This window comes from Borostomias antarcticus (assembly GCF_949987555.1).
Source record: "Borostomias antarcticus genome assembly, chromosome: 30".
NCBI lineage: Eukaryota > Metazoa > Chordata > Actinopteri > Stomiiformes > Stomiidae > Borostomias > Borostomias antarcticus.
In genome coordinates this window covers 5,150,829-5,174,624 of record NC_140263.1, presented here as the reverse complement: position 1 = coordinate 5,174,624, position 23,796 = coordinate 5,150,829, and the positions used below count along the sequence as shown (strand labels likewise).

The 23,796-nt window shown below is 48.2% G+C and overlaps 1 protein-coding gene and 1 pseudogene across 2 annotated transcripts in view; one reads left to right on the top strand and one right to left on the bottom strand.

Moving 5' to 3' along the window:
- Positions 1–10,462, top strand: part of LOC311327084 (angiopoietin-related protein 2-like) — a 33,776-nt pseudogene extending 23,314 nt beyond the window's left edge. The window contains exons 9-11 of the transcript in view: positions 6,639–6,832; positions 8,210–8,480; positions 10,263–10,462. The product of the transcript in view is annotated as an angiopoietin-related protein 2-like (transcript). The remainder of the gene's footprint in view (positions 1–6,638; positions 6,833–8,209; positions 8,481–10,262) is intronic.
- The window catches only part of LOC311327019 (ras-specific guanine nucleotide-releasing factor RalGPS1-like), a 137,403-nt gene that overhangs the window by 55,398 nt on the left and 58,209 nt on the right, over positions 1–23,796 (bottom strand). The window contains exon 8 of the mRNA XM_084460017.1: positions 16,718–16,844. Coding sequence (XP_084316143.1) covers positions 16,718–16,844 — 127 coding nt within the window. The remainder of the gene's footprint in view (positions 1–16,717; positions 16,845–23,796) is intronic.

The following is a 23,796-nucleotide window of genomic DNA, read 5'->3' as shown; positions in this document are numbered from 1 at the left end:
TTCAGGCCGGGGGGAGATGATCTGATGGAAGAGAGACCTGGCTCTCGGCCTCTCTAAACACGCCTCCACGCCACTCTTATTTATCCAGCCATGGAGTTCATTGCCGAAATCCGTTCCTGCGTCTGAACACACAGCTGCTTTCAAATTAGATTAGCTAAGCAAAGAGGAAAATTGATGCTCTGAATATGCCTTTGAAAAGAACGGAGGCATAAATCGTCAGGCAAACAAACTCCCCAAGTCCCCGAAAACATTATTCTCTCCCTGCAACCGCTTATCCCAAAGTGTCTCCAGACGGACCGGAGTGTCCCGTCCACGTCTCCTGTCCCCCGAGAGGTGGCCTCATAGAGGGGGAGCGTGGAGGCTGTGCTGGTGCTGCTCACACAGACAGAAGCCCAACAGCATTAGTCATGACGCCCAGCGCCGACGGCACGCGCTTCCACAAATCACTTTCACACCCAGACACGCGCCTCCACCCAGACACGCGCCGCCTCCACCCAGACACGCGCCTCCACCCAGACACGCGCCTCCTCCACCCAGACACGCGCCTCCACCCAGACACGCGCCTCCACCCAGACACGCGCCTCCCCCCAGACACGCGCCTCCACCCAGACACGCGCCTCCACTTTCGTTTCAAGTTTGGTACACCAACACCCGAGCTACAAGAGGGATTTATATCTGCGTAAATGCCAAAATAGCTGTCAGAGATGCGGTGTGGTGGATAGCGTTGAGTTGCTCAATGTTATGGGCTAGCGAGGGCAATTCAGTCAGGTGATGCCGCCTGTGTCGACATAACTGCTAGGGGATCCGGAGGCCGATTGCACCACAGGACTCCCCTCTGCTGTTCTAATAGCAGGGGTGAATAATACTATCGTGTGGCGACATCCCAGAGCGAGATCCAAGTTGATTTGTAAAACAAGACGAAAACAGTGAACCCACTGAACGCGTGTCCAAGGGGATGCTCGCTCGCCGATGTGGAATTCAAACAAACCAAATGTCAGAAAGAAACCCCGACTCAAACTTCCTCCCAGATGCCCTGTTGCTAGGAGCGACGCCGATCAACAACAGCAGAGTTGTTTTCATGGGTCTGACATCATCATCCCCCGCCTCCCCGGCGCTGAGCTCACTTATTTTTGTTGCTCCGCTATCAAGCGGAAAAGCTGGCGTGCGTACGGTGTGTTCCCCTCCCACTACCACACGCTCAGACCCCCTGCGACGGCAACCACACCCTTGGGGGCCGGGCAGACAGCAAGAGTCCAACTTTCAGAGACAGTCAAAGGAGGGTATCTAGATTCCTATGAAAAGGCAGGACAGCAGAAAATCACAATGGCAACTTTAATTGATAATAGATTTGGTGTGTTGTCAATAATCAATAATCACTATGGGTGTAATGCTTACGACCAAAAGATGAGTAGCAGCCTACATTTGCATGCGTCTCTCTTCATGTAAATAGTAAATGGACTGCACTTATATAGCGCTTTTCCACCTTAGCGGCACTCAAAGCGCTTTACAATGGCCTCTCGTTCACCCATTCACACACACATTCACACACCAATGGCGGTAGCTGCCATGCAAGGTGCTTACCTGCTCATTGGGAGCAATTTGGGGTTAGGTGTCTTGCTCAAGGACACTTCGACATGTGGACAGTCGGAGCTGGGATTCGAACCGCTGACCCTTCGATCATTGAACGACCAGCTCTACCAACTGAGCTACAGCCGCCTGTCTGTCTTGTTGCTATGCAGAATAGGACACAGCTGGCTTATTTGCTGGTAGGTCCCTGACCAAGAAGGTCAATGGCCTTCTTTTTGTGAATGACTCAGCTGTGTCTGATGCTAGGGTCAGGTTTACTCTCAACTCTCAACAGACTCACAACGACTGACAGGGGTCACTTCCCGCCACTAGCCGTCCGAACAGCTTCCTCAGGGACCACAATTCGTTTTTTCTGCGTCGGCAGGAAACCCCTGTCTTCAGGAAACCGCTGTACTCATGTGGAAACGCACTTTTAGACGGAGAAGGTGGTTCAGTGACAAAGAGGACGTCAGCGTGACGTGATTGGACGGCGGTAGGATTCCCCCATGGCTCTATATCCTGATAGGAGCTTCTGTTTGACAGCTGTGGTAGAGAGAGACTCAAATGCCTGCGTTGGGGCCCCCTAGACTTGGCCTTTGTCCAGAAGTGTGTTAACAAATTGAGTACCCCCCTCCACAACTTTTGACATCCACTTAAAGACACATGCTTGACTATCAGTCAGCCAGGGGCCCACGTGGGGGAGGAAGAGGGGGGGTACTGGATATTTGCAGAGTACAGACCAAAGCATACTTGTTGACGTTTTCAAAGCAATAGTTAAGATAAAGGTTTCCCCTTCAAGAAAAACAACCATTGAAGAGGAGGCCGTAACTTCCCTGTTCAAACCTCCTCTGGAAACAGTTGTGAGGTAAACACTGGAGCTATGTGCTAGTTGGTACGATGGGAAGGGGGGTAGGGGGAGAGTGATGATTGCAGTAGAACAGGTTGCTAGATCTGTCGTAGGGTTGGAAGCTGTATTTGTGATGGGCAAGGACTTAAGGATACCTTATAGAATCTGACTTACAAAGGACATTAAAGGACATTGTAAATATATTATTTCATAGGCAGATCAAACTTGACTAATCTTGAATATTGTACCGATGGTGAAACAATGAAACTGTCCAACGGTCAACCGCCGTCTTCCAGATGGGTGGTGATCGATATCAGCCTTCTAGAACCTGGCCGGAATCACACAATGGCGTAATCACCAATCAGATTCCTTGTTCTTGTGGAGGCGTGCTCCGAGACAAATGAACTCTGACAAGAGAAGAGTAAAAGGGGGCGGGACGATAGGTTCTAATGTGATTTGCATTTGGCCGTCTGGGAGTGGGAGGGCTTGTCAGGAGGGTGCTGGCAGACGCCATGGAAAAAAACCAAACCTGGCAACCCCCGCTGTTTCATGAGGCGCGAGGGGGAACCTGAGCCGCGGGTCTGTGAAAACGACAACACCTCTCCGACCGCAGCCCGGGAAACCGAGAATGACGGAGAGGAGGGGGGGCGAGGGAGGGGGGGCAAGGGAGCTATCAGTCAAACATGACAGACGCCAGAGCGCAGCGAGAGGAGGGGCGGGGTTTTAGGGAGAAACGGAGAGGTGTGCTTACAGGAGACCAGTAGCAGACAACAGCGTGTGTTCTGATTGATGACGAGCTCAGGGAGAGCGAGCCCTGCTGAGGGGATATCACATGCAGACGCCTGAATGCGGGATTCAATAACACACACACACACACACACACACACACACACACACACAGACAGACACACAAACACACACACACAAACACACACACACACAGCTCAGCTGCAGTGGACCTCACATCTTTTGAGTTTTAGGGCGACTTGATTTCACCGCAGCGGGCCCTAAATCACTTGTCGAGAGAGAGAGAGAGAGAGAGAGAGAGAAAGAGGGGGGGGGGGAGATAGAGGGAGAGAGGGGGGGGAGAGAGAGAGAGAGAGGGGGGGGGGAGAGAGAGAGAGAGAGAGGGGGAGAGAGAGAGAGGGGGAGAGAGAGATAGAGAGATGGAGAGAGAGAGAGAGAGGGAGAGAGAGAGAGAGGGATAGAGAGAGAGAGGGATAGAGAGAGAAAGAGAAAGAGAGAGAGAGAGAGAGAGAGATAGAGACAGAGATAGAGACAGAGACAGAGACAGAGACAGAGATAGACAGAGAGAGAGAGAGAGAGAGAGAGAGAGAGAGAGAGAGAGAGAGAGAGAGGGAAGAGAGAGAGAGCGATAGAGAGATAGAGAGACAGAGAGAGAGAGAGAGATGTGAATAGAGGAAGCCTGCGCTCATAAAGGCAGGAGCAGATCGGTGCGTTGCGCTCCAGCCTGTATCTGTGAGGACCTGGAGGAAAGTCAAGAGCGGAGAGAAGTGAGATGATTAGATTTGTCGGGCCCCGTTTTCGTTGGCAGTACGTGACAGTGAACCTCCTACAGAGCTCAGCTACCACAATTAGCTCAGGTCTTTAAATCCTGCATTCTCCTACATGGTGGAAAGACAAGTCGACACAGTAACATCACACGTTTCCCTCCAAATTAACCCTGATTGTGTCTGGCACAGGGACCGAACCACGCAGAGTAGAGGGTGTGTGAGTGTGTTGGGTTGGGGGGTGGTGGGGGGAAGGGGGTCACCACCGCACCCTGGGTGGGCTTCATCATCATTTCGGAAAAACCGCCTTGTGAGAACAGCCGCAGGATCTCTCGTTCCGAGCGGCCGCCAAGCGTTTCCAGACGAGGTAGAACACATCAACGCCAACCGCTGGTATTCCGGGCAGACGGGGGTCGCCAGCGGGCAGAGGGAACATGGAAACAATAGTCTACAGGATGCCTCCTCAGACGCCGGGACGGAAAGTTCTGGATGTGACGGTTTCTCTCAGGTTGTCCAGCAGACTTGAGAAGAGCACTGTTCTCGCTGCTATAAACTAGCGTCGCATACGCCAAGTTACAATTTAGTCCAAAGTAAGTCTCCGGTAATGACCGGACACATTCCTTCATCTTTTTCCATGTGTTGTGACAAACATAAGAGTCCATAAAAGAAAATCATGCGTGATTTGATACTGTATTTTTCCTGGATCATTGAGTTGATACAGTACAATCATGTGTGATTCTAAGCTCTGTAGCCCCGATATCAATTTAACGCTTAGCATCGCCGCTACGTATACACACACCGGGCTAGACGTGCAGTCATAATAAAAACAGCGCGGTAATTACCACTCAGGGCAAACCGGAAAATCCCTAAACGGTCTGAGAGTCGACAGGAAATGATGTCGCGGGGCAGCGATGCCTGAATAAGTACTCCTGACCAGTCGGAGAGGCAGGGAGGGACCCCTGAATTGAAGGCTTCATTTGTGGTCGATTAATAGCGGTCTGCAAGTAATCTTATGTAAGTGGTAATTCAGTCATTCACCTGCTGTGACTCCTGATTGACACTAGTTCTCTCTGCACCTCTGATCAGCCCCATGAGTTAGTAAGTAAGTAAGTAAGTAAGTTTTCCCCTTAAGTCAGCAATTCAGCACCATCATGCTGAGCTGACCTATGCTACCGTTTTTCCGATAAAATTAGCTCAACAGCTGTGTCATTAAGAGATACTTGAGAGGACCTGCTAATCTACTGGGGGGATGTACCGTTAGCGCTCGCTGCCTCTCAGAGCGCTAGCTGCTACCTCTTTCTGCGGTCGTCGTGCCAGTGTTGCTCTTGGCCAGCGCTGGCGTACCGGCAGCTTCCCCCCATCCAGAACCGCAGCCAAAGTCAATTCTAGGCCGAAGTACTGAGGGTTTTTCCAGCAAGGGGAAAAAAGAGTGGGAGTCCCGGGGATTAATGCTGGATTTGGGAGAGAGGGGTGGGGGTGGCTGAATAGGCAGGCCGGGGGGAGCCGCAAGGCTGAGGTCAGCATCGAGCGGATGGGAGGGGGAGGGGGGCTGACCAGGTGCTTCGCCTCAGCAGGTGGAAAAGCGTGTGCCCGTCTGTGAGACGTCGGGAGACCAGGGAATGTGTGGTAGCCTTTGCAACGTGAAACCGCGGTTTGAACGAGCGCTCCTCCCAGAGTGGACTCCCACAGCGTCCAGGCTTCCTTTCAGTCACTCGCGTTTGGATGGACGGTCCACATTCGCAACGATTATCCACAACATTAACCCTATTAACCCTGAAAATAAAGTGACAACATTTCGAATATTAATTGGATTTTCCCTATAATACTAGAAAGCGCAATTTCTCAGCTTTCAGCAAGTGTTGGAGTGTGGAATTTTTTAGATTTGTTAGATATTTCTTCGTATATTATTAAATATTTGTTAGATATTTTTAAATGTTGCCGGTGACGTGGTCGTATTAAAAGGGTTAAAACCACTGACAGGTGAGGTGAAAAATATAGCAGTGTGATGCTACGGGCAATGTGCTGGCAAACCTTGAGTTCTGGCATTCATGTGGGTGTTACTTTGACTCGTACCAGCTACCGAAACATGGTTGCAGACCCAGTAAGTACACCCCTTCATGAGAACAGTATTCCCTGGTGGCAGTGGCCTCTTTCAGCATCCTGACGCACTGCAAAAATTGTTGAACAAGACAGAGTTCAAGGTTCAGCCTCGGCCTCCAAATTCTTCCCCAGATATCAATTCGATCGAGCATCTGTGGGATGTGTCGCCCCCCCCCCCCCCTCCCGTTGTTATTGCGGCACAAGAGACGTGGTTTGAATGTTTTGGCTACCAGTAACTGGTGTATGTTGATGTTATGTACGTTTAATAAGGTTAACATACTTCTGGATCAAAATAACCTATGGAACATAAGCCATGTTTCCGTCCACTTGTCAATCGAATTGTGTGAAAATATAAAAATAGGAATGCGAATAAAGCCGGTGAACGTGCGTTTCCATCTAGAGCTTTAAATCGGATAAAGCATTTATCACAAAGGACTTTTATCGAACAAGAGAAAATCCGATGAGACAAACTTTTTGTCGATTTTCATGACTTTTAATCGAATTTGACCGTTTCCATAAGGCGTTTTTAATTCGATATAACTTAATTTGCATAAAACGTGTGGATGGAAACATGGCTATAGTCTTACTCTATCCCTCCCTCCCTTCGTCCACAGGCCCCTTCAAAGACTGCCTGCACGCGCTGGAGGACGGCCACACCACCAGCGGGATGTACCTGGTGAAGCCGGACAACGCCAACCGGCTCATGCAGGTGTGGTGCGACCAGAGGCACGACCCGGGCGGCTGGACCGTCATCCAGAGGCGTCAGGACGGCTCCGTCAACTTCTTCAGGAACTGGGAGACTTACAAGGTAACTCCCTCTCTCTCCCACCTGGAGAAGGCCACTGGTGTCTACTGTATGCGAAACGAAGGTCCTCCATCGTATTTCCCCTCAGGAGATTTAGAAACGACCTCTCTACGTACCTGTATGACTAGTAAGAGCAGCTGTTTCTACTTTGGACCCAAGAATACATATGTTTATCATAAAATGTTTCACCAAAGTTGCGGCAGCAACAAGTGAAATACTAAAATTTCATGACCGTTTTTTTTTGGTGTGTGTGTTGCACACTAACCGCCAGGGGGGTACTTATTCAAGACTCCTTTTCTTCGTCACATGTAATGTACGATGTACAGTCACAGTGAAATGTTGCTGCCAGCTCCAAGATTATTCTTGATACAGATAAACTAAAGAAAGTAAGAGTCCGCACACTGTAGCTCCCATATAGATTATTTATGGACAAAAAATAGATGGGACGTTTCGAGTGACAACGCTCTTCCTCAGACGTTGTCGCTCGAAACGTCACATCTATTTTTTGACCTTATATATTATATTTTTTGACCTTATATCTGTGAAGAGTGGTTTGTAGAAGACCTAATATCTGTGAAGAGTGGTTTGTAGAAGACCTTATATCTGTGAAGAGTGGTTTGTAGAAGACCTAATATCTTTGAAGAGTGGTTTGTAGAAGACCTAATACCTATGAAGAATGGTTTCCCCCTTTTTCCGTCTGAACCAGAATGACGCCAGCCGAGCAGTGAGCACACAGGCCAAAACATTTACCGGGGAAAGATTTACCTACTGTAGGGCGGACAAGTCTATCCCAACAAATCCCTCCTTCCCCTTTAAATCTGACCTTCCCCTTAAACAAGTCCAAGAACACAACAGAACATTCCCCCCTCCCCCTGAACACGAGGCACCTTAAAACACACGAGTCACAAATTACATGCTCTCAGTTGGCAAGGGAAAGGCCTGCCTCCTGATTCAGTCCATGTGTGCTTTAATGGGAGCCACGGTCCCGGGCGCGTAGGGAGCTTAAACACAGCCTGCCATTATGCCACCACTTTTTTCTCTGACATCATACCAGAATTGCACATGCTGTAATCCCCGCCTTTGAACAGACGGGCGGTTGGTCTATCGGGGCCGAGGGCAGGCGGCAGATCCGTGTGTAATTGCAAAACTCCGAATGTGTGTAGAGGGGATACGGTGAACGCCGCTGCCTTTAAGGTGACATTCTGCAGACGTGATGATCAAAGCACCACTGCTGATTCACACCGACAAGGAAAGTTTTAGTTCCTTGTCCAACATCAACCCCGGTAAAGAACCCGACAGTAAAGACAAAGGTTCTGGCGCTGGAACGTTGATGAACCTAGTCTTAAACTCTCTTCCTCTCTCCTCTCTACCCAATCGCAGCAAGGGTTTGGCAACATCGACGGCGAGTACTGGCTGGGCCTGGAGAACATCTACTGGCTGACCAACCAGGGCACCTACAAGCTACTGGTGATGCTGGAAGACTGGTCCGGCCGGAAGACCTTCGCGGAGTACGCCAGCTTCCGCGTGGAGGCGGAGGCCGACTTCTACAAGCTGAGGGTGGGCCGCTACCACGGTAACGCCGGCGACTCGCTGACCTGGCACAACGGGAAGCAGTTCACCACCCTGGACCGCGACCACGACGTGTACACAGGTGAGGACCCGGCAGCGCATGCCTTCGTCAGTACTCAGACCAGCTGGCCTCCAGCAGTACTCAGACCAGCTGGTCTCCATCAGTACTCAGACCAGCTGGCCTCCGTCAGTACTCAGACCAGCTGGCTGGCATGAAGGACAGTGGTGGACGTAGGTGACCGCCACTGGAGGTTTGATCCTGATGTCTGCAGTGGTTGACATAGGTGACTATGAAGTGGGTGACGTAGTTGACTATGAAGTGGGTGACGTAGGCGATTATGAAAACCGAAGTTTGCGAAGAATCCACTCAATAGAACAAACAGTTTTAGGATCACTAAATACTGTTATATTTTAAGTCCATGTCCTATGAGAAGTGTGAACAGCTTTGAATCTTTGAAGCCTTTTTTCTCTGCTTAGTGATTTTAGGTATACCAACATTCACAGAAGCATATCTTCTTCGAATATTTGCAGATTTCAATGCAAGGCACATCGTTTGAAAGCTTACAATTTACACTTTCATAATCTGTAAAAAAAAAAAAAAAAGGCATACATCAAGACCAAACCTCCAGTGGCAGTCACACTGCTGCTGTAACAGTCATTTCTCCTCGAAGATCAATAAAGTACTATCCACCCAACGGATAAATCCCTGAATGTACAGTACGTGTATTCATGTCTGCTTGATGATTTACCCCCCCTACCCACCCTGCACAACGCTCGTCTGATTCATGGAGACAGGCCACTGGTGGTCAAATCCAATATGACTGTTCATCTCCTCAAGGTCGTTTCGAGGCCTGCCGGCAAAGATGATTAATAGCTTGCTCACGACCACAGAATACCTTGCTTGTTCAAAAGTACCATCACAGCACGCTTAGACATCAAAGAAGGGCCTTGACAAGTAACGCATGACTAAACAGATTCCAGGAAAGCAGAGGGAGAGAGACAGACCTGTGTTTCCAAGGCTGGTCTCTCTATAGGAACAGAGGGAGAGACAGACCTGTTTCAATAATTGGTCTCTCTCTCTCTCTCTCTCTCTCTCTCTCTCTCTCTCTCTATCCTGCTCAACAATGAGAGCAGCTCAGGGTTGCCATAGAGCTCTGAAACTATTCAGCACTGAGAATGAGGAGAATAAGGAAGTATTAAAAAGACCACCTAGAAGGGCACTTTATGGAATAGAGCATTATGCTCCGGCTTAGACAGACAGTCCTGATTACTCACCCAGCCCCAGGGCTGGTGACTCGCGTGGGATTGGGTGATGAGGGCAAAGCCTCTTGAAAGGATGAAATGAATACGTACTGACCAAACAAGTACAAGAATTTTGAGCCTTCTAGTCCTGTTAGAGCTGGTGTAACGGATGTGAAAAGGCCTTCTAGTCCTGTTAGACCTGGTGTAACGGGTTTGAAAAGGCCTAGTCCTGTTAGACCTGGTGTAACGGATGTGAAAAGGCCTTCTAGTCAACTCATCTCTTCAAGAAGTACTACAACAATCCTCCCGCCTAAGCACTTATTGTATTTTATTGTATTATATTATATTGCACTGTACTTTAGATTGCTATTCTTGCACTTTGCCTTCAGCACTAGACTAGACTTAGTCACTTGTTTTAGAGAGAAGATGCACTTGTGAGTTCTGGCAAGTAGTAGTACATTGGCTTTTCCTACGTTAAATGCAATTATTGTTAGTCGCTTTGGATAAAAGCATCTGCTAAATGACTGTAATGTAATGTAATGTAATGTAGTCCTGTTAGAGCTGGTGTAACGGGTGTGAAAAGGTCTTCTATTCCTGGCTGAACAGATGCTTTGTTGTCTAGGTAACTGTGCACACTACCAGAAGGGAGGCTGGTGGTACAACGCCTGCGCCCACTCCAACCTGAACGGCGTGTGGTACCGGGGCGGGCACTACCGAAGCCGCTACCAAGATGGCGTCTACTGGGCCGAGTTCCGGGGCGGAGCTTACTCCCTGAAGAAGGTTTCCTTGATGATCCGACCCAATCAGAACACCTTCCATTAAAATCACAGAACCAGATCCAATCACAAGCAACTTGTTTTGTTTTGGATGGGCATTTTTTCCCCCCCTACGTGATCCCTTCCCCTAATCCTGAGAATAGGTGCAATTTGATTCATCTTATGTCTTTGCTTTTTTTGTTTTTGTCTTTCATGTTTTATTTTAGCTAAGCGCTTCTACGTTCAACACATATTCCGATGATATAGCATAAAAGTGCGATGGCCCTCCTGTAGGTGGATGTAGAGACTGTAGTGATTGTCTTCCCTCTGTAGGTATCAAACCCCCTTTTGCAGGGATTGTCAGGTATTCTCTGGAGATGCAGGGTCACATGGTTTACGTTTTTTGTCCTTGAACTAGCAGGGTTCATTCAATTCCCTCTGGAACTTGCAAAACTATTGCGACTAAGAGACACACAGCACCCTGGTTCCATGAGCTTGATATCCCTAGTGACAAACTTTGCACAAACGAGTGAAAAAGATGGTGCTGGTTTCCGTTGTGTTGTTCAAAAGTTGCTGACAAGTGTATTGCAGTCGATTCCTTAGTTTTTAAATAAATGGGGAAATATTTCTTTTTTTTGTATCGTCTATGAAGAATATACATACATACATTGCATATTGCATACAGTGCATCTCCATACATAGCATAGGACAGCTTTGAGCAATCACTCGTCTTAGCTGTTAATATTAGCGATCATGCTGAAATATCCCTTTGGCTATAAATGACACAGGAAGTAATATCCAGTGACCTGGACCTTATCAAAACTATTACTGTAAATAAATTGTTAATAAGTTAGTTATTATTTCCTGGCAACATTAAAAGCCTATATTATTTGCAGAGAAAGGCAATCCAACTATTACATTAGAACGATATATTTCCCGTTTCCCTTCTGTTTCCCATAAGTCGTTTTGATCTACAGTAGCAATGTCTACATTTCGGCCAAACAACCGGAATCCACCTCGTTCCACAGCTGAGGGGAGAAGGGCAGCTCTGAGCCCCCGGGAGGAAGGTTCTCCAGGGGAGGGATGGCTGGGTGGATGTCATGAGGCTCCGGAGAGGTGAGGGTCAGGAACAAATCCTTTTAGATTCAGGATGCTTGGAGGGAGTCGTCATCACTGTGTCTTAATGAGCTATTAGGCATAAATGAGGTCAACCAATGCTTTTCTGCCTCACTCGGCATTAGGGTTGCAAAAATCCCGTGAATATTCACAAGCTCTCCAAAATTCCCAACGGGAACGGGAATGAACGAGAATTAACATGAATAAACTGGAAATGTATGGGAATTAACAGGAATAAATTCAGTTTTCCCAGTTTATTCCCCTTAATTCCAACGGGAAGTTTGTAAATAATCCTGGACTTTTTGCAGCCCTACTCAGGAGATGACTGAGTTTCTCCCGGAGAAACTCCTGTGTTTTTGTTTACTATGAGAGAGACGACAAGATGAGAATGGTGCTATTTTGGCCCCGTTTGGACCCGTTTTGATCAAAAGGTCCTTATATTGTACGTATCACTTACATATAAAACTGAGTATATATATACCCTTTTAAGTACAGACATGCACATTTATTTCATGGCCGAATGGCCCAACAGGTACCTAACTGACCACCATATAAATGACCCTGAACCGAGCAAGGTTAACAGCTAACGACCTCTAAACATGATCATCTCCGCTCATGCAGTCCAGGCTTAAGCAGGAGATGAAGCAGCGGTAAGACCAATATGGCAGCTTCAGTGAGTCAGACGGTTGGATCTAATGAGTCCCAGGTCTCCGCAGACAATCTCCAGGACCTCTCTCCACATAACCGGGGATTGTGGGTGTCATACTCCATTACTCCGTGTTAATTTCGGGTGAGAACCCCAGACTAGCTTTTTTGGCTCTGCAGCATCATCTCAACAGCAGGTTTTTCCAATACAGTTCATGCATGGATCAGTCTGATGTTCACGGTGCCAAGCAGGAGAAGCACCAAGTCCTCTCTGTACATAAGTTGTCTCGTTAAGATTATTTTTGTAATATAGTGTATCAATCTGCTGTGTACTACCAGAAACTTGCAATAAACCATGTAAAGCCAACTTGTTTGTATTCAATGGCCTCATTTCAATCGCTGCAGCCAGAGCTTTGAGATGAGCAACTGTACATACTGTACGACAGCCAAACAGTTATTTTTGTTGTATCTGTGCCAGCGTTAAATCTCCATAACAGAAGGAAAGTAAAGAATCTTCTGTCTCTAATATGATCGTGCTGAATTGGCTCATGACTTGGGTGTGCTTCTGAGGGGGGGGCGGAGTAAACTGTGGTCACCATGGATACCCAGCTTCCTACTTCCTGGTTCTCATAGCGATCTCAACAGCTCACTGTGCCCAAGAGATACCAGAGCAGTCATCATGGTCCAGAGATACCGCAGGGGGGAGGGTTGACCAGGGGGGAGGGTTGACCAGGTGGGAGGGTTGACCAGGGGGAGGGTTGACCAGGGGGGAGGGTTGACCAGGGGGAGGGTTGACCAGGGGGGAGGGTTGACCAGGGGGAGGGTTGACCAGGGGGGAGGGTTGACCAGGGGGGAGGGTTGACCAGGGGGGAGGGTTGACCAGGGGGGGAGGGTTAACCTCGCTGTCACTCAAACTGCTCCACAAGTCAAAGCTTCTTTCTTATATCCCTCATCTCTGCTGACTCCACTCGACTTGTTTCCAGAGAGCTGGGGGAAAAAAAAAAAAAAAAAATAGAAGCTCCATCATAAATGCCTGGAAAACTAATCATAAAAGGGGAGGGCCTCGCACACGATAAAGAATAAAAATGTTTAAAAAACAAACACTGAATGAGTGAGCAGATAGTTTGGCTTCTGGACACATTCAGTGGTCGAGCACTAAGGGACGAGCCATCAATTCAGTAGTCTGTGTCGCACCTATTTTCTTAACTTAATAATTGCCGGTAACAGTAATGCCAACAAGTCGTCCTTTCATAAACGTTGCTCTTCCATTGACGCAGGGGAGTTAATAGCAGCTTTATCATTTCACATCAAACGCTCCGTTAAGTGAAGTCAACTGACGACCAGGTCAACCTGAACACTGTTGATAGTAAACAAGGGATGATAAGGATGATTTAGGACACTGACAAGGGAACAAGAAGGAGCTTGTTTCTCAAGCTGGGGGCATTGAGTGGGTATGCTTTATTGAGACACACTTTAAAACTGTGCTCCCAAGATTGGCTTGACTGACACTAACATACACACACAAGCGCACGTCACATGGTGGTACGTCATTTTTATGAACAGTACCATTGTGTGTCTTTAGAAATAGTTCATTGTTATGTGATTGTTTTGGAACTACAAAGCTAGCTGGCTCTGTCAATCAATCAATCAAAGCTTTATTTGTATAGCGCATTTCATACCCAGAGGCAACACACTGCGCTTTACAGAGAACAAGGGAGGTGGGCATACGACCCACTCTCTACATATTCCAGAGGGAAGCAAAAAAACAGTATCATCCGGAGGCCAGAAAGGTGAGCTGTAAAAATTCTTCCCTGACTCCTCTCAACGAGGCGATGGAGCAAGCTCCTGGAGTATGTTTGTCTACCGGCTAAGAACATTTATAGCGCAATAAATTACATTAAATTACATTTTCAGAGCAAAAAGCGCTAAAAACATCATAGGAGAGTTATGAAGTTTCAACCAAACCGTGCTTCTGTACTGTTGTGTCAGGGGCTCTCCACCCCGGCGGAGTTGAGAAGAACAGAAAACAGAAGTAAGTAATGAATAAGGGGCTGGAGTAAGAGTCCATTCCCATTAATCAGAAGGGATTGCCCCACTCTTACCACCTTTAAGGGACATCGTTTTGTTTTTTTTGCTTCCCTCTGGAATATGTAGAGAGTGGGTCGTATGCCCACCTCCCTTGTTCTCTGTAAAGCGCATTGTGTTGCCTCTGGCTATGAAATGCGCTATACAAATAAAGCTTTGATTGATTGATTGATCTAAAGGTGTGGCTTAGAGCCAATCAAAAACACGTACACTTCTAACTGCATGCCATTTTTCCATGTTCTATATATTGTTCTGTGTCTGTGTTTTATATATGTACCTCTTGTAACTTTGTTTTGTAACATCAACCTGCCTAATGGACTCCAGATGGAAACTAGCCTCCGGGCTACAATCTGGCATATTTACATGTTTTGTACGGGTTCATCAATATGCACTGTCCTGATTTAAATAAACTAAACTAATTATTTGGGGGCTCTAAACGCGCTTGCATGGAAAACATTTTGTTTTCATAGGGTTCAACTGACCGTCTTGTCCATGAGGGTCTGGAGATGAGGGACGAGTGATGATTTAAACACCCTCTCTCTCCAAGGTCCAGTGATTATGTCAACAGGAAGGACTAATCACTGTGTGTGTAGACAGAGGGGAAAGAGAGAGAGAGAGAGAGAGAGGGAGAGAGAGAGAGAGAGAGAGGAAGAGAGAAGGAGGGAGAGAGAGAGAGAGAGAGAGAGAGAGAGGGAGAGGGGGAGGGGGAGAGGGAGAGAGAGAGAGAGAGAGAGGGAGAGAGGGAGAGAGAGAGAGAGAGGGAGAGAGAGAGGGAGAGAGAAGGAGGGAGAGAGAGAGAGAGAGGGAGAGAGAGAGAGAGGGAGAGGGAGAGGGAGGGAGGGAAGAGAGAGAGAGAGAGAGAGAGAGAGAGAGAGAGAGAGAGAGAGAGAGGGAGAGGTAGGGAGAGAAGGCTAGAGAGAGAGAGAGAAGTCTAGAGAGGGAGAGAGAGAGAGGGAGAGAGAGAGAGAGGGAGAGAGAGAGGGAGAGAGAGAGAGCTCATGCTCGTACCATGGGTAGCGGTCCAGTCTGTCCCAGTATGTAGTGAGTACCTGAATGACGGAGCTGGAGGAGGAGGGGCCATCAGCCCGCGGCCCGGCGGCGAGGGGGGGGGGCGCCACCGTCTTCATCAAGCCACACAGCGCCAGGCTGTCAGTCACACAAAGCCAGGATCCTCCCCCTGTCCCACCCCCTGACCCTCCCCCTGACCCGCCCACGCCCCGCCCCCTAACCAGGCCCCGTGTCCCAACGGCTGTCAACACCTCCCCCTCCACAATGACCCTCTGGTGGGATTTATACTGGTCCGGTTCACATCCACCCAAGAGGATTAATAAAGAAACGTAATGAATAAAGCCCCCGGGGGCGGGGCCAGCAGGGGGCGGGGCCAGCAGGCGCATGACGGGGGTCATTAGAATGCCAGGTCAGGCTGCCCAGAAACTCTGCGTGAACCTTTATGAAACTGGACCTAAGAAGTGGGTCAGGGGAGAACCGACAACCTCACGATCCACTGTGTGGAGAGCTGGACCCTCTCATTGTACTACCTGTCTGACGTCCGGTCTGACATGGTGAATGTGTGTGTGTGTGTGTGTGTGTGTGTGTGTGTGCAAACTGCCCTTTTGTTCCATGAAACGTAAACGTCTGCGTGAACAGACAACAGCAAATGACTCGCTCATCAGACTCAGACAGAGACAGAAGGAGAAGGAGAGAGAGAGAGAGAGGGAGAGAGAGAGAGAGACAGGAGAGAGGTGAGAGAGAGAGAGGGGGAGAGAGAGAGGGAGAGAGAGACAGGAGGTGAGAGAGAGAGAGAGGGAGAGAGAGAGACAGGGGAGAGGCGAGCGAGAGAGACAGGGAGAGAGACAGGTGAGAAGCAAGAGAGAGAGAGAGAGAGGGACTATAACACACATCTGTGTGAAAGATGAGCCAATGACACCACTTTTGGTTTTTATGAAATACTTTCTGTGCATGTCATCTATTCCTGTCCAGCAGATGATATTCCGGTGGGAATCTCCGACCTGCGTTTTACACCCCGGCAACAGGGGGGCGGTCATTAACGCGCCGCAGGGGGCGTGGCTGTGGAGAGGCGCTCAGGCCGAGAGCTCCTACCTGCCATCATCCAATCAGAGCGGACTTCCCCCCGCCACTGACTGGAACCAGGAAGGACACGACCGCCGGCACTCTGGCTTACACATGTGATTCGATCTTAATATCGCAAGCCAATGGGACGCTTCCACCAAAAACACCTCGTTCCCTCGGCTAGGTCGTACTGTAGCCAGGAGGCTGAGCCAAGGAAGAGGGGGAAGGTATCAGGTTTTCAGAATGGAACGGAACCCAGAGCAGAACTGAACGCGGGCGCCGCTAGGACACCATCCCCGAGGAGCGAGGAGCAGCCACGCCCCCCGCCCCGACCTCTGACCTCTCCCGTGTCGGACAGGTGAGGCGAGGCAGTGTGAGATGGCGCGCCAGAGTGGGAGGGGCTTACCGAGGTAGGGGATGCAGGGCACCATCTTCAGCGAGCGGATGTACTCCCTCATCCGGGTGTAGTTCTCTTCCTTGGACGTCAGGAAGTCCAGCTTCTCGAACGTGGCCTTGTCCTTCCGGCTGATCAGCTGTGAGGAGAGAGGAACGGTGAGAATGAGATGACCCCTCCTTCAACTAGCACAGGCACTCTGTCATTCTACAGCAGATGCTGTGGATGAAATTCAAGTCTCACCAGTGTTTTGTTTTCCTACTTGACTGTTATTCTAACTTTGTAGTTCGTTCCTCTAGAATCAGTCTGTTAAAACTACAAATTCTTCCTGTGTGACATCACTTCCCTGTCCTCTTCATCCTGAAACTGTGTCACTTACTTTTTCACGTTATAAACTATCGATCTCATTCCCCAGTGACTCACTCAGCCCGGATTCACTTCCTGTGCTCGAGTCCGAATTTGCAAATCGTAACATAGAATAAACTATTGTCTTTGTTTGAAACCAGCTTGACCGACCACTCAGCGTGTTCTTTGAAATCTAAACTAAACCAAGTTAGATTTTTCCTTTACAATGCTCAGGCACTCTGTCATTCTACAGCAGACGCTCTCAGGAGACACAAGACATATTCCATTCATTTGATCTTGACAAAGTGTCCATGGTTTGATTAACTTCTCCAGCAACCGGTTACTTACACTGCTATCATGGGACTGAAGCAGCTATGTTTCCTACAGCCTAGACCGAGGGAAGATGGACTGACTGGTATTACTTAGACATCCATTACGCAGACATCCATATCTGAGCGGACCTCTGAGAGCGGACTATTTCACAGCGTTGACTATTTGAAGAGAAGAGAGTTATGGTGCGTTCGTTTGTGGTCGGACGTGGCAAGTCGCAAGTGGCAAAATACCTACCTCCGACCTGTGTGCATTCCAGCTATAGCGAATGATATGATGATGATATATGATATTGACGTCAGCCTGCAACTGGGGGGTGAGAAACATATCCGAATTTGCGACGAGGAAGTGCGAGTTCATGCAGCGTTTTATTTAATCATTCCGGGTAGCAAGTCGCAATTTGCCACCTCCCAGTTATAAATGAACGCACCATTATTGTATCACCATGACCTCAGCCCACATGCCACTGAGAGCAGCCATCTTTAGCAAGGGTCTGTCGTAGTCAGGCACACACTCTAATGTAAAATGAACTGACTATAAACAATATCGTAAAAAAGTATGTGATATGAACATGAATTAAGACTATTCTGCTGTTAGATGAACAATTTGTATGGAAAATGGAGGCTACAAAGTTTGAACACAGACATTACCAGTAGTGCGAGTGTTTATTATTGTAATCGGTCATTTGTGGATCGCTAATTTGCAGTGTGCAAGACTTCCAACGGCATTACGCCAACATTACCAACGCGTCCAACGAGTGCCAAGACGTGACCGCATGCTTCCTTTCAACTCCAAACCCACAGAGGGGGGGGAGGGGTCGACGGTATCGTCCAGCAGAACACGACCCCAGCTACTACCGTTCTATGTAATTGTTTATTTTTTGCAATTAGGTTCTGCTTTCTGTCCGGGTGGAGAGGAAACCAGTCTTGACACACGGGCTGGCGTTGAGGAAAATGTTCAGTAGCGTCTGTGGATTAACTTCCTGGTGTCCATCTGGAGCCAAAACATGGACTGTGCGAAATGTTGAGGGTGGTTGACCGGTGGTATAAGTTAATTTATTACCCGATACCGGTTTTTATGCCCCACATATTTGGAACAAACTTCCAGAAAACTGCAGGTCTGCTGCAACTCTTGGTTCATTTAAAACAAGCCTTAAGACTTTTCTTTTTGCCACTGCTTTCTAAGAGGAGTTGTTTATCAGTATACTGCACTGTAACTTTTATTCCTGTATTCTATTTTTTCCTGCTTTTTGTTTTAAATGTCTATAATGACTTGCTTTTTGTTTTAATGCTTTTAATTTGTCCTGCTTTTTGTTTTAAATGTCTATAATGTCTTGCTTTTTGTTTTAATGCTTTTAATGTCTCATGTAAAGAACCTTGAATTGCCCTGTGGCTGAAATGTGCTATATAAATAAACTTGCCTTGCCTTGCCTTGATATCTTCCAGGAGTAATATAAAATCCAAAAAGCCCCTCTGGGACACCTTGGAAATGCTTCAATCCAACAGGTTTTTCCCCCCCTAAAAGTCTGATTATCTGATTATGTGGGTGTGTGAAAAACCCTCGAGGGTTTCTGAACGTGGGTAAACCGACTCCTGTGCTCAGTGCGAGTCGGTTGGCCGCGGACAGCGTGTTAAGTGGATGCTGAACACGATAGTGAGGATTGGCGGCGGTTACCATAACACGGATTTAACTCCCCCCCACCCCAACACCCCCGAACACTCAGCCACTATTCCAAGCTAACTTCGGTTGAAGACAGCTCATCGGCACAGGAAAGCCTGTTGAGATAGTGGCCATGTTTCCATCCACTTGTCAATCGAATTGCGTGAGGATCGCTAAAAATATGAATGCGAATAAAGCCGGTGAACGTGCGTTTCCATCTAGAGCTTTAAATCGGATAAAGCATTTATCACAAAAGACTTTTATCGAACAAGAGAAAATCCGATGAGATCGACAGTACAAACTTTTTGTCGATTTTCATGACTTTTAATCGAATTTTACTGTTTCCATAAGGCATTTTTAATTCGATATAACTTAATTTGCAGTTTTGCATTTGCAAAACGTGTGGATGGAAACATGGCTAGTAAAGTCTTGCCTTGCTTCCAGCACATCCTCCCCAACCACCCATGAGACTACATCCTCCGTCCCGCCCACCAGCAGATAGAAAACAGTTCAAACGCTGGGGGTTTCCGCTCATTGTGGGCCTCTTTTTTACTATCATCTCTCCTTTGTCACAGCAGAACCTCACAGAAGCCGGCCTCTCATTGGTTGAAAAGGCTCTGGGGGAGGACTCTCCGCCCTCGTACCTCAGTCGATGTAAATACAGTGTTTTGGTAGATTCCCTCCAGTGGATCGTGAAGTTTCCACTGGATTGGACCCAAGTCCCCCCCTCCCTCCCCACTCAATCTCCTTCAGTTGGGTCTAGAACTTCAGCGGTGAAGGCATGGTCAAGGTGTCTCACGTTGAGCGTGAGACGAAGGGCGGAGATCAGTCTGCTTAGGGGCGGAGCCAACGGCGCGGGTCATCGTACGGCACACAGGTAGGCAGCCCCCGACCTCAGAGACCGGCTGAAACCGAAATGACCTCTCTCTCCCCCGCATGCATGTCCATCTCTCTCCCCCCTCAGCCTGGGGTGGATGGATGAGTCGGTTATACAACACTTGAACACAGGGGGATCTGCTGTTTGTCTGGTGTATTGATTAGTCATTTTCAGGCAGGGCCAGACTGCCGCGTGGCGGGAGAGAAGAAAACTCCGGACTGGCGGGGTCCAGAGAAAACAAGCCGGCTTATGATCCATGGCTCGGGGATGGGGGGAGGGGCTGGGGCTGGGGGGGGGGGGGGGGGGACGTCCAGCCCACAGCAGACGTGGCGGCGCTGGGAAACGGCAGGACTAGGGCGGCCTTTCAGAGGTACGCAGGTATAGGACACGTGCTACAGCTCTCTCCCTCTCCCTCTCGCTCTCTCTCCTTCTCTCGGATCATACACACACAAACACACCCATTCTGGGATGAGATGAGGTGGGATGAGACGAGATGGGATGAGACGAGGTGGGATGAGACGAGGTGGGATGAGACGAGGTGGGATGAGACGAGATGGGACGAGACGAGGTGGGATGAGACGAGGTGGGATGAGACGAGGTGGGATGAGACGAGGTGGGATGAGACGAGATGGGATGAGACGAGGTGGGATGAGACGAGGTGGGATGAGACGAGGTGGGATGAGACGAGGTGGGATGAGACGAGATGGGATGAGACGATGTAGGATAAGATGGGATGAGAGGAGGTGGGATGAGACGAGATGGGATGAGACGAGGTGGGATGAGACGAGGTGGGATGAGACGAGGTGGGATGAGACGTGGTGGGATGAGACGAGGTGGGATGAGACGAGATGGGATGAGATGAGGTGGGATGAGACGATGTAGGATAAGATGGGATGAGAGGAGGTGGGATGAGACGAGATGGGATGAGACGAGGTGGGATGAGACGAGGTGGGATGAGACGAGGTGGGATGAGACGTGGTGGGATGAGACGAGGTGGGATGAGGCGAGGTGGGATGAGACGAGGTGAGATAAGACGAGGTGGGATGAGACGAGGTCGGAGGAGACGAGATGGGATGAGACGAGGTGGGATGAGACGAGATGGGGTGAGACGAGATGGGATGAGATGAGGTGGGACGAGGCGAGATGGGACGGCCTCTCGGAGGCGATGAGGTCACGGTCCTCCGCTCTGGCACCAAGCGAGAAGACGGAGCGTTTGACGCGGAGAGGTGGGACTTTTCCTCCCGTGCGATATGTGGAGATAATGACAGACTGCGGCCATATTTCATTCAACACCGACAAAAGTATTTCCAAGCCTGGTTTAGTCCCGACTCCCTCCGCCGAGTGAAACATCTAATGAAGGCTTTTCAAATGAAGCGAAAAACGGCAATGAAAAAAAAAAACTATAAAGGTCTGAGAGTAATCAGAGCCAAAACTAACACCAAACGTAGGAGACTTTTTTATTTTTTAACCAGTGCCACAAAGTAAACTCAAAGTGACTTTATATAATGGAATAAAACGAAAAGCGAGGTCGTCAGCGTCTTGGTGTTATTCCTGGAAGGGGCTGATGGACATTACAATGCAGAGAGAGAAAAAGCCTAGGAGGTATAATTTGCTCTCGGATGGAAAGTGTGGTCGAGGTCCTCTGAATATGAACACGTGTGGTTGAGGTTCTTTGAATATGTGACCGCCGCTGGTAATTTGGTCCTCAACTAGGCATTTTCATTTTTCAGTTTTTTACAGATTATGAAAGTGCAGATTGTAAGCTTTCAAATGAGGTCTCATACATTGAAATCTGAACATATTTGAAGAAGATATGCTTATTTGAATGCTAGTACTGCCAAATCAACTTAGCTGAGAAATCTCCCTCCAAAGTTCTCCAACATTTTCACACCTCTGACTGCCAGGTAATGGGCGTGAACAATAGCCTGGTAACCGCACCCCCAGCCACTCCCCCACTGGACGATCTGTCATTATCTGTCAGAGTGGCTGTCAACTTGGGGTATTACCTGAGAGTGGCTGCCAAGTGAGGTGCTCTCTCACTGATGACCCCACACTCTTTGAGTCAGTATTAATCTTGTGTTGTGAATGCAGTTAAGAACAATATAAGATGAAGTTCAAATTTAACGTTCTTTATTGTCACATACATGATATAAAGTACAAGCATAAGTAGTTAAGTGTACAAAAAAAGGCAACAGTCTAAGTGTTAAAGTGTACAGTCAGTTGTCTGTTTTATAGACAAGGTGCATAGTGTTCATTGTGATCAAGTGTACAACAAAGTAATAACAGTCCCCAGCTCAATACTCAAGGTAATCACAACAGTACTCAGCTCAGTATTCAATATTCTAACAATGCAGTCTGTGCAAGTGTGGGCAAGTCTGTGCAAGAGAACAAGCAACGCTTCAGTATACAAACAGGAAAACAGGAAAGGCTGTGGCCTTTCTCCTGCAGTGCTGTCCGTCCTGATGATCTGCAGTGAATCTACCAGCGGACAGTCTTGTTCTGAGCTGCTGTGGAGTTTGGCGGGGGACATGTGACGTCTCGTCCCTCATCAGAACAGAACTCTCTGATCTTGTCAAAGAGATACGTCTGTCTGGCCATGTCCAGTCCGGGTGGGGCTTGCACAAGAAGACCTTCTCTGGGGGGCAGGACATCAGGCTTGCGCAGCAGCTGAAACTCGACTGCCGGTGCATCACGGTGTTCTCTGGCCACAACCATGCCAGGTCTCTCAGCATCAAAACTGCAATAGAATAGAAGGAAGAAAGTACATTAAACTATTGCCCACAGTACTGGCACTCCATATAGATAAAATAGTACCAGAATGTGTTGATTAAATAGACTAGCTAATGCATGATAGGATGAACGTATTCTCACCTGTTGTGCAAAATCAAAGCTGTAGTGCATAGTGATCTTCTTGCTGGCTGGTATGGAGGGGCCCAGGGAGAGCTGCAAATCCTCACCTTTTTGCTCATCCTGTAACCAAAACAAAAAACAAAGGTGTCAGACTACCATGGCTCTCATGCTCTCTCATTCTGTTTCTCTCTGTAATATAGCTACCTAGCTCGATATTAGCTGCCTCGCTGGCTAGTTTAGGAACGAAGGGACAGCTCAGCTAACTAGCATGTTAGCTAACGTTAGCTAGCTAGCCTTTGTTAGTTAGTGCTAGTGCCTTTATGCTAGCTAGACTTAGTCACTTGTTTAGAAAGGAGCTACTGCTAAACGACTAACGTTAATGTCATGTAAACAGCACAGATAGTATAAAGATCAGCTTACCCCAAAGCAAAGCAGAATGCTTGGCGGCAGACAACAGTGGTGTGAATCTGGTACGTCTTTCGCTTGGTAGCAACTTGCTTTGTTACAGTCATCTCTGTATCACAGGTCATCAAGAATAAACTCCGTGTACGAACGAGTCCTGCTCTGCTGGAGTTTTAGCTGCTCTTCAAACTCTTTCCATGCCCTGGATGCCATCCCCGTCTTCTCTTTAGCAAAAGCTGTAGCATCCATGGTTAAACTTGGGACAGAATGTAAACAAAGACGGCGTGCTGTTCTTATGGGAAGGGTGGGGGCGGAGAACCCGGAAGCAATAGCCAATGAAAACAAATCATGCTAATCGATCTGCCCGCCCCCAAACCCGGCTCGAAATCAGCTAAAAACAAGCTTAGTTTGCAGACTAATTAAACGTATTTCCTGAACCTAAAACTGTTGTCTGTTATAGTAAGTAGGTTCTTCAGAACTTCAACTTTGGTAATACACAAAAAAACAAAAAACGAAAAAAAAAGTTTTTTTAGTTATTTTGCCCCCTAGCGCATTTCGGGGTTTGCCGAGTTGCGGACCAAATCACCAGCCGCTGTCACATATGAACACGTGTGGTTGAGGTTCTCTG